Here is a 10686-nt window from a genome sequence, read left to right on the forward strand (position 1 = left end):
AATGTATCTTAAGGAGTACCTTTAATATAGGAATACATTAAAATAAGGAATATTTTAAGGAATGTATCTTAAGGAATATTTTATTTAAAAATATTGTTAATTCAACATGCAAAAAAAAAAATTTTATACCACTCCTCTCTTAAGGAATAATTAGAGAATGGAAGGTGAGCTGTTTAAAAAGGTGTTGTATGTCCAACTATGCATGTGGGAAAATCAGGATTTTCTTCCCATTGTACAATCAAAAGAAAATACAGAAATAAATTATCTACAACCCTAATTGTAAATGTGTGCATAAACTCAATTGTTCTCATTGCCTTCCTGAGTAAATATTTTAAATATGATCTTACTAAATATTTTTATGTTGATTAAATATGGCTTTGATTCTTTTTACATACGGGAATCTCTCGTAAAATTTTGTTTGGAAAGAATTTTATTCACTTGAGTATTCATTGTGTAAACGGTATAAAGATAGAAGAGAACAATGATTGTTAGAGATTGTGGAGTATAGCTTCTGCAATCCTGGGAGGAAAGAAAGGTGACCTTCGGGCTGTTTCAGGTGAAGAATGTGGATGGGATTATAAAAGAGAATTTATTTCACACAGTGTCTTTCTGCATCAGTGATTTTAATATGGATTCTTCGTGGTTATCAAGAGTTGGTCAGATGATTTTTCTTTTTACACACTGCTCTCTGGATTCTGACCTAGTGAATTCTGGGCTCAGTCCTCTTCCCCCATCTCTTTCTTGATCCAGTCCACGTAGTTGAGTACGTTGGTGTAGAAGCCATACCCCCTGCTGCACCCGATGCCCCAGGATACTATGCCAGTGGCCACCCACCGATCGTTATTTTGATCCCTCACTGCAAAGACCCCTCCGCTATCCCCCTGACAGGCATCCTGCTTTAAAGACGGGTCCCCAGCACAGAACATGTTCTGAGAAAACACGTCGTTCCTCCTTTTTCCCCGGAGCCATCTCTCACATGCCTCTCGCTTAGCTACGGGCAGACGGACAAACCTGAGATCGTGAGAAAGCCTGTCCTCCATTATCCCAAAGCCACTGACATAGCCCATGAGGCCCCAGTCATAGAAGGTGTCGTTGTCAGGGAGGCAGATGGGGAGAAGGTTGGGGCCCAGGGTGACACTATTTTCCAGCTCCAGCAGGGCAATGTCTCCCTCAAAATTGTGAGACTCTTCCTGGCGGTAGTCTGGGTGGATGATGACCTTGCGGACAGGGTGGTGTGCCATTTTTGTGATCTCTTCCACGCTTACGTGGCCCAGAAAAACATCCACGCTGTCATTGTTTTGTGCGCTGTAGTCCTTGGGGCGGAGGGTGTGGGCAGCCGTGAGGATCCAGCGGTCGCCCAGCAGGGCTCCACCCCCTCGCCCGTGGATGTTGGTGTACGCCTGCCACGGGAAGTTGCCCAGCTTGGCTTTTTGCCCTCCAATGATGCGCTGCTTCTGTTCCACAGGGTTGACGGGTTTCCCACACACTGGAGGAGAGACAGGGAAGGCAAGGACGAGTCAACTCCAGGCCCGCCCTCTTCCCTCCAGTGGCCAGTCACTTCCCTTTTCATCCCCTCTTTTTGGCTCTGGGCCCTTTCCTCTTTCTCCTCCACTTCCTACATCCCATCCTTGACCAGTCTTCTCCCTGTTTTTGTTTATTTCTTCCCGGAGTTTTTCTTGCTCTTTTCATTCTCTGATTTCCCATCTGCTCAGTGAAAATGCTGGAATGTCAGGACTGAGTCGAGTTCTCTAGGTCCCTCTCTCCCTTTCTCTTGGAACGTCTCCTCTCCTTTTTCCTTACTGCTCAGGTCTACTTTCCACTTCCAGCTGGAGTGTCTCTCCACTCACCTTGTCTCCATTCTCTGTGCATCCTTTTTCTGAGGTCCTGTGGGACTGCAAAAGTCACTAAGGATGGCCCTGGAGGGTTTCCACTCACCTGGCAAACACCGCGGAATCTTCTCTCCTCCGTATTCATTCTTCCAAATGCCCTGGGCTGTGCAGGTATACATCCCTGAGGGGAGAGGGGTTGTGATCAGGTTGGGAGGTGGTGGGCAGGAAAACCAGGCTGCAGAGGCCAATGAGCACTGAGTGTTTGGGGTGGGGGTGGGGGAGGGGGGGATGGGGAAAGGTTCAAATATGTAAGGATGGAATATCAAAAGTGTTAAGAGGCTCCGTAGATATATTTCTGTTTTAATATTAAGTGACGAAATCAGAATACTTAACTCTATGTTTGATGGGATCCACGTTTGTGAAAGTAGACACAAACACTGGCAGGAACATATCGAAATCTTATTGGTGACTGCACTGTGGTAGCGGGATTGTAGATATTAACGGTAGCTGCATCCTCTGACTGCTGTTACTGTGCCATGCTTATTGCTAAGCACTTTATCTGGATTACCCCTCATTTAAGTGCCTCAGTGACACTTTCAGGTACGATTATACTCATTTTTTGGATGCAGAAACTGAGCTTAAATAATTTTCATGATATTACCTAACTTCTCAGTTCCCGAACCAAGATGCAAAGTGAGACCCGTCTAACTTCAAAGCTCAGCTCTTCAATAGTAGCGTATATAACCTATATGTAAGGTTATATGTTTTTTATATGTTTCAAACCTACAAAGCATGTGATTTCTTTTACTTAAAAAAAGTTTTAAAGATACCCATAGATGAGTTTGTGAGTCATTTGGTAAACCTAAATGCAACAAATCATAACATAGCAGCCTGAGGGGGTGAGTGGGGAGGATGCTGGGGGAAGTCCCACTGATGTAGCTATAGTGGTGGTGATGGTGGGGGTGGGCGGTGATGGTGATGAAGGTGGTACTGGTGGTGGTGGTGGTGGTGGTAAGAGGGAGCTGACTGTTTATGAGATTCAAGTCTTTCTTTGTATCAGCTCAGGTGCCTCCTTCTTCAACCCTACCAGATGCCTCTTGGCACTGTACTTTAGGCCACTGAAGCCAGTTTTCTGGGCAGATACCTTAATATACATTCCTTACGGATTCCATTGGAAGAAATCTCAGAAGATATCCCAAGAAGACGGAAGGGAGAAGATGGCCATTTGCATGGGTCCCTACCTCGCTCGGACTCGCTGAGGCCATGTCTGGTCTGCATCTTGTAATACGGCTCATGGCAGTAGTACTGGATACGGGCTTGGTAGGTGTTCACTCCCTTTGTAGTGGTATAATTGAAGTCCCCATTAGTCAGGCTTCGGGGCTGCCCACAGTTCTTGACTTGGAGAGAACATAGGGCCGTATGAGAGCTGAGAATGACCATACTGGAACTTCAGTGGGAGGAAGGTGAGTTGTCTGCCCACAGAACAGGCTGAGAACCATAGGGAAATATGGTCGGTGGGGGCACCTGCAGTGGATGGGAATTGGATAGAGTAAAATTCACTTCCGGGTGGAGCCCATCAATCCTGCTGAGATGAGGGCTGACTGGTTCCTGAGATGGGCCACAGTCTTCAAAGCACAAGTCAGGGGGAGGGCCTTTTGGGGAGAGGCTTACTTCAGACCCCCTCTTCCCTTCTCAGCCTAGGTCCCCAAGGCTGGGGCATGGGAAGTCCCCAGGGGCAGACGCATCCTGAGTTGTGACTTACTCTTGCACCTGGGCATGGCGCGATGCCATGTGCCGTCATCCTGGCAGACAGCTGTGAAGGAGAGCAGTGCCTGTTTTCCCTGTTTGAGCAGAGGTAGAAGTGCCATTAGGACAAGGAAGCCCGAAGTTTCCTTCCTGCTTTTCCCACACAGGAGCAGTAGGGAATGCAAAGACACCTCTTGAGCTCTCAGACCTCAGCAGCCCCATGGATGGGGCTCCTTTGACCTTCTCACCAGCCAGTCCTCTCAGGCCAGAGTTACAGACGGGAGCCCTGAGTCATACAATAGAAAGTCAGAGCAAGGGCCAGTTGTCGTACCCAATAATCCTCTCTCTAGACTCTTGCCTGTTTTCATTGAGGTCCAGTTGAACCTCAAAATTTTAAATTAAAAAAATAAGCCCAGTTGTATGTTTTCTGCATTGAAACAAAAGACTCTGCTCTGAAGCAGGACCCTGTTTCTCTCGCTCTGGAGTGCCCTGCTAGTCTCGGCCTGCATCGCTTCAGCTCTCCTAGACTGCAGTTTTCCCGAGGGAAAGGGCCTTTCCTACAGTCCTAGTGCAGCCCAGTCACTTTCAAGGGTGTTCGAGATACTGATGGATGCTAAGTGCCATTGTAGTTGAGCGAGAGCAGGGACAAGACGAGAAAACAGCACCCTCTGAAATGAAAAGGAATTGGACAATATGAATGGGTTTTATTAAGACCAGCGATCATCCCAGAGAGTTAGCTCTGGAAGAGATTGCAAGAGAGTGTGTATGAGAACTGGGATGCTGAGTGAAATGTAAATAATGTGAGATAAACTGTGTGACTTGCTTTAAATTCTATGAGGTGAATGACAAATGTCAAGGTAAGGGAGGTGGTGGCATAGGGAAGGGAGGTTGCAACACGAGCAGAGAGTATGTGAGTGTCCAGTCTTCTGGGCCCAGGACACTCAGTCCTCATGTCCTAGCTGGAAGCATCCTGGAGTAAAGAGCAGTTCGTCTGGCTAACTCGGCTTGATGCAACGTTCCAAGGTAACCTCCACGGAGGCTGTGTGAATATGTGTTTCTTTTCACTGTACCTCTTGCATCTGGAACACTGCCTGATACTCAGTAAACACTTAAAATGTTTGTTGAATGAATTAACAACTACTTAAGAACACACCAAAGGTCTCTTCTCTGATTCTGATAAGGTCTTCCATAAACAAAGATGGGAGATCCAGTCCCAGGTCCCTGGCCACGGGTAACTCCAATCGTTTGCTTTTTTTTTTAAATAGCACTTTAGTTTACCAACTTTTGTGAGATTGGCCAGTGAATGATAAAACCACATACTTTCCTGAGTCTGCAACCTGAGGACAGGATAGTGGCCCCGGGTGAGACCACCAAGGTGCATAAAAGAACCCTGGAGCGAGAGGCGGGAGATTTGGTCCTAGTCCCTGCTGTACAAAATCGCTGTGATGCTGGGTGAGTCACTCCTTGCACGCCACCTCCACCCCTGCCTTTTCGGTTCTCTACGTGAGCTATTGGACTAGACCAGTACTTCTTAAACTTGGCTGCACATTAGAATCACGTGGGTAGCTTTAAAGACTCCTGATGCCCGGGCTGCACTGCAGACCAATGCAATCAGTCTCCAGCAGAGGACCCAGACATCAGTGTTTTTTAAACTTCAAGTGTTTCCAATGTGCAGTCAAGTTTGAGAGCTGGTAGACCAGGTGACCCTTCCAGCTCAAACATCTATGATTCCACTTGGGGCTGAGCCTAAATCTGCTGTGGGCCTACCCACCTGAATTACTGTGAGAATGTGGGGCCGGCTCTCTCCCCTCAGCCCTGGGCTCTCACCTCCATGAGCTGGTAGCCTTGTTTGCAGGTGGCAATGTAGTAGTCACGGAACTGGTACTGAGCCTGTGGGTTCTGGAGGATGGTGAACTCGTCTAGGGTCTTGGGCTGGGGGCACTTGATGACTGTTGGGGAAACCAGAGGGCATGTTTATTTCAGAGCCACTTGTTCTTCTTTCCATCCACCTGATCTACCCCGTTGCTGGTCAGTGAGGGAGGCCCCCAGGCAACCTTACCTTCAGTGGTATAGTGCAGCTTCCAGCCCCGGCTTTCCCCTGACTCATCTGTGAAGAACAGCAGATCCACAGCATTGCCGCTGATGTCAAGGTCAGTGGGCCTCTGTGTCCCACAGAACTCGCCCATGTTTCTCCCGCTGGCATAGATCTGGTGGGGGAAGAGGGAGGGTCATCTCTCCAATTCAGACATTTTTCCACAGGGCCAGGATGGTAGGTGGTGGTGGGGGGAATCCTGCTTTGTGTATATTTGCAGCTGGAGGGGGAAAAGGGATCCCTAGGACCTACTTCCAGATGTGTGGGGACTTGCCTAGCCCATGTGTGATGTTGGTCGTTCCTGTCCCAATTGGCCAGAGGATCTAGCAGGAAGTAGGGATGAGAGGAGCCAAGTGGAGATGGGAAGGAGAGGAAGAGGTCTCTCAGGGGGTAGGATGGCTGTACCTGTAGCTGGTCATAGGGGCAGTGTACTTGCTGGTGGTCATCGATTTCAAAAGGCTCCAGGAACTTGAGCTTAATGGTGAGGCCGCGCTCCACCCGGATGCTGTAGTTGCAGCGCAGGTCGGGGGGGTAGGGCTGGGGGTACTCCAGGCTGGAGACGTAGCCTGAGGGCTCTGTGTACAGCTCATTACTGCACTCGGCTGTGAGAGCAGAGCCGGGAGGATGTCACCGGAGGATTCTCTGGCTGGCCCAGCAAGCCCTTGCTCAGTCCCTGCCTGCCGCACCATCCCAACCTCACCTTGGCAGGAATGTCTGTCCTTGTGAAGCTCATAGCCTAGACGGCAGGAACAGAAGTAGCCGCCAATATAGTTGTGACACAGCTGCTGGCACTTGGGCTGGGGATTCTCCTCAACTGAGTTGCGCTGGGAAGCACATTCATCGAGGTCTGGAAGAGGTTCCGGAAGGAAGGGTTAAATTCCTGCCAGGGACTTCTGTGGTGGCATTGGTCTCAGAGAGATCACTCTCCAGAGGCCTAAAGACAAAGCCAGCTTCTGGCCACCTGGACCTCCAGGCCTCTCTAATGCCTGATGGGGACAGAGCCCAGGTTAACAGCCCTCTTTGGAAAAAGCTTTCTTGAGGGGAAAAACAAGGAAGGCCAGGCTTCCTGCTGCTGCTTTGGATTCAAGACACCTTTTTTCCGGCTCCCGTTCAATATGACTGAGGCCAGAGAAGGGGGCACCTGGGGACCACTCACCCACAGCTTGGTAGTAGGCCAGGAAGCCCTTGTAGAACATAATGGTGCCATTCTCCTCATTGGAGAAGTCTGTGTGGAAGGTCAACAGCATCTTGTTCCCTTGGGACACAAATTCCTTCTTTCCTGGGTGGTTGCCCAGTGGAGAATCTGGTTGCCCACAGAACCTCCCTAGGGTTTTCTTATCAGCAGAGATCTGGTGGAGGAAGGACAAGGGGTAGGAAGAAGAGCTGTTGAGGAGACATGCCCCATGTGGAAGGTCAGTGAAGGTCGTTCTCTTGGCCCAGAGATCGAACCATGCTCCCCTGCTGGAACAGCCTCCAGCTGGTCCCTACCTGCCGGGCTCTGGCTGTTGTAAACTTCTCCAGGTGACTTTCATCGGTCCACCCCAGTCTCCACTGCTAACTCTCTGTACGTTATCCTGTGCCTGCTACATCGCCCCTTCCCTGTTTTATGTTCCCCCAGCATGTTTTAGACCTTTCTTCATTCCTACCCTCTTCTATACCCATCTTCTACTGGAATCCTGGTTGTCTCTACCCGGCCTTTATCATTCCTTCATTCCTAGAGCCTGGACTTGTCTGCTTTATTTTCTGTCTTATTCCACCTCACCTTAGTCAGACCATTCACATCCCGCCGTGCCTCTTGATACGCTCACTGAGTGTGAGCCTCTGGAGCCCACCAGGCTTTGCATTGGCAAGCATCGTCTAGCTTCCCTTATCTCTTTCTTCACCGATTCCGTAACCCTCAAAAGCATCCTGCCACCAAGATTCCTCCTTCCAACAATGCAAACTTCTCAAGTCCTCTGGGCTAGAAAGATGTATCATTTTCATGTTATTCTCCCATAACCTCCAGGGAGACTCCTGGGAATGGTATTTATTGGACGTGTGTAGGCTCTATTTGAATCCTGAATCTAGAATCTCATTTTTATTGGATATAGAAAGATGGAAGTGAGAAGGTACCCTAGGTTGTTACAGAAGTGAGGGGGCTGAGCCCATTGTCTTGCTGAAAGCTCTGCTTGAGCTACCAGCACACACGTTTCTCTTCCCCACCTTCTCAAGCTCCTGTCGAGGCAGGCAGCCATGGTGATACTGTTCATGGAAACAGGAAAACTGAGGCACAGTGGTTGCCCAAAGACTCCCAGCAAGGCAGCAAATGGGGAAGGTTTTTCTGACTCACGTAGACAGTAAATTTCCTGAGATCGGGGCCTGTGCCTTCCCTCCCCTGGGGTTTCCCCCTTCCGTGCTCACTGAGGGCCTCTAAACCCAATGGACACCCCTGACTGGCATCACCTGTCTCTCCGAACTCACTCGGCCGTCATCTCGCACAGGGCGGGGGCTGTGTCCAAGAGTGGGGAGTGCCATCGGGGGTGGTTAGAGCACAAGTCCTCAGGTTCCAGAGACACCCAGCTCTCCCTCTCCCTCCCAACCTGACCCCCTACCTTGACATAGTCATAGAAACAGCCTTCAGAAGGCTCCAGGTCAAACTGCCAGAAGACAAGCTTCACTCTGTACCCCGTGGGGACCGTGATCAAAGTGGTTGTTTCAAAGTTGTTGGGATAAGTCTTGGGGTACAGAGGGGAAGTCACCTCCCCAAAAAGCTTCTGAGGGATGGGGATGGAGCCTTCCACCCTGCAGAACAGGACTGGCACCAGGAGGTATAAGAGCCACCTGCCAGAAAGAAAGAGGGTATCTGTAGGGCTGGAGGGGTGCAGCACCCTTGCTGTTTGTGCAGTGGCTGGAGTGGGGGATGGGATGGTCATCCTGCTGGGCATTTTCCTCTCTGCCCATTCGAGACCTCACAGAGATGTTCTAGAAGCGGGTAGGTAGAGTGGGGAGGCCAGTATCTGGAGCTGCTCCATTGGTGTTCCTCCCCAGGGCAGTGTCCAGTCCAGAGGTCATCACATTCTTCATCCCTCTCCCCATCCTCCTCCCCTGCCCTGTCCCAATACTCTCCTCCCCTTCCCGGAATAGGGCTGGCTTGGGACCAGTTAATTAAGGGTGAGGGTTTCCAGTCATGGCTCTCTGAAAGGGCTCTCAAAGGCTCAGCAAAGGCCTCTGGGAGAAACCGCCTGTGGAGTACGGAGTCGAGCACAGAGGACACCCAACCTGGGCAGAGTGGGTCCCCCATCTCGCTGATCCCCTGTTATGAGCTGAGAGGAAGAAGGGAATGTGGCCATCACCTCATATGTCTAAGGTCTCCTTTCGTCTTCAGGAGGAGCGATGGGAGGGGGCGTATGTGTTCGCGTGTGCGCACATGTGTGCACACTGGAATAGATAAGGTATATGGGGAGGGGAAGGGTGCTCCTGTCTCCCTGAATAAATGTGGGAGCAGCGTTGTCTCCCATGCCCAGGATTCTCCCCTCTGTGGTCTCCCTCCCTGCTGGGTCCCCGTCAGCCTTACTCACATTTCTCAAGGCCTGTTTTTGGATCCTTGACTCTCCTGACAGCGTCTTCATCCACTGTGCGTGGAGGGAGAGAGCGGTCATGCAGAGGAGGGAAGGGGGAGGGAATGACTGTGGAGAGGGAAGGAGGGGACCATTCCCGGAGGAAGGTTGTAGGGGAAGAACTATTTGCATAAAGAAAACAAAACAAAAATCTGTTTCCAGTTTAACTTAGTTTTGGTTTTGAGATCCCTGATGGTGGTGCCACCTGCTGGCCTACTTGGGAAGGGCTAAGGAGGTTGGTCTGAGGTTGGTTGGTTTTAGGGACAGGAAAGCCTTTGGTGGGAGGTCCAGACTTCTGTTTCTAATCTAATCGGGATTCTCCCAGTCTTCAGAGACCTTCCCAGGGACTGCTGCTGTCTTTATAAGGTTCCTATCCAAAGGACAATGGCAATCACAGGTGAAGGGATTCTCTTTTCTGTACGGCCCTTTTCCATTAACCCGGTACGTCCTGTCACCCAGCAACCCCAGTCCAGGAACGGCCAGGATTTCAATGCCCAGGATGATGTGATGGGGACAAAGGGGTAGAGGAGGGCAGCGCAGGAGCGGACAGTGGAGAATGGGGTTTGATTGCTCTGGGGCCCTGGCCTACTTCACTCATGAGTGACATTCAGACATAGAACAGTGATTGCTGTGTCAGGGGGACCCTAAAGCAGCGCTGGGGTCTGTTTGAAGACTCTTCTTCCCCTCCTCAATGAACTCAGGCCAATGAACTTGGCTCTTAGAGAAGGAAGGGCAGCTGTGTAAAGTGTTAGAGACCCTTTCCCTCAGCATCTGTACCGGAACTCAGTGGGGTCCATCTCTTGGTGAATGCAGATCCTCCTGAACTTAGTGCCGTGGAGACTTTCTAGCAAGGGTGCAGAGGCTATGTCACAACTATGCAACAACTGGGCTCAATCAGGGCACATGTGCAGGCTATTATATAACAAGTTCATGGTACCATTACATAACAGGTTCAATGTAACATGCCATTACATAGCGAGTTCAAGGTACCACTGTACAATGAGTTCAATGCAACATGGCTTTACATAATGAGTTCAAAGAACATGCAATTACATAACGAGTCCATGGTAACTTTTGGACACTTGGAGGTGGAGCAATTTGCAGGAGTCTTGCTGCAACTGTGTAAGTTTCACCGTAAGATGGCAACATCGGCAAAAACAAGGACATGACTTCTGAGAAACAGCACATTGCGTTTCTTCTCTGGAAAACGTTTGAGAGGCCACGTTAGTTATTGATCAGATCCTCAGTAACCCTTTCCTTGCCTCGTTCCCAGTCTCACATCTGGTCCCAAGTTGGAGCCCTGAGGGTCACAACTGCCCAGGGCCAGGCAAATGGTGTGGCTGTGGACCCAGCTGCCCTGGTCTTTTCTGAGAGGAAGACAGGCCCCTTGGGAGGGAGGAGGGGCTCTTGTCTCTCCTGCCCA

The 10686-nt window shown here is 50.0% G+C and overlaps 1 protein-coding gene across 1 annotated transcript; it reads right to left on the minus strand.

The window, feature by feature from the left end:
* Positions 1–412: 412 nt before the first annotated feature.
* Positions 413–10140, minus strand: C1R (complement C1r). Its single transcript, XM_005610896.4, has 11 exons — positions 9225–10140; positions 8259–8487; positions 6824–7016; positions 6368–6514; positions 6073–6269; positions 5635–5782; positions 5403–5524; positions 3592–3670; positions 3071–3226; positions 1936–2010; positions 413–1486 (listed from the first exon to the last, which is right to left on the minus strand). Coding segments are annotated over exons 1-11 (2118 nt in total). The 5' UTR covers positions 9227–10140; the 3' UTR covers positions 413–716.
* Positions 10141–10686: the final 546 nt, after the last annotated feature.

Source organism: Equus caballus, chromosome 6 (assembly GCF_041296265.1).
Source record: "Equus caballus isolate H_3958 breed thoroughbred chromosome 6, TB-T2T, whole genome shotgun sequence".
In the NCBI taxonomy this organism is placed as follows: Eukaryota; Metazoa; Chordata; class Mammalia; order Perissodactyla; family Equidae; genus Equus; species Equus caballus.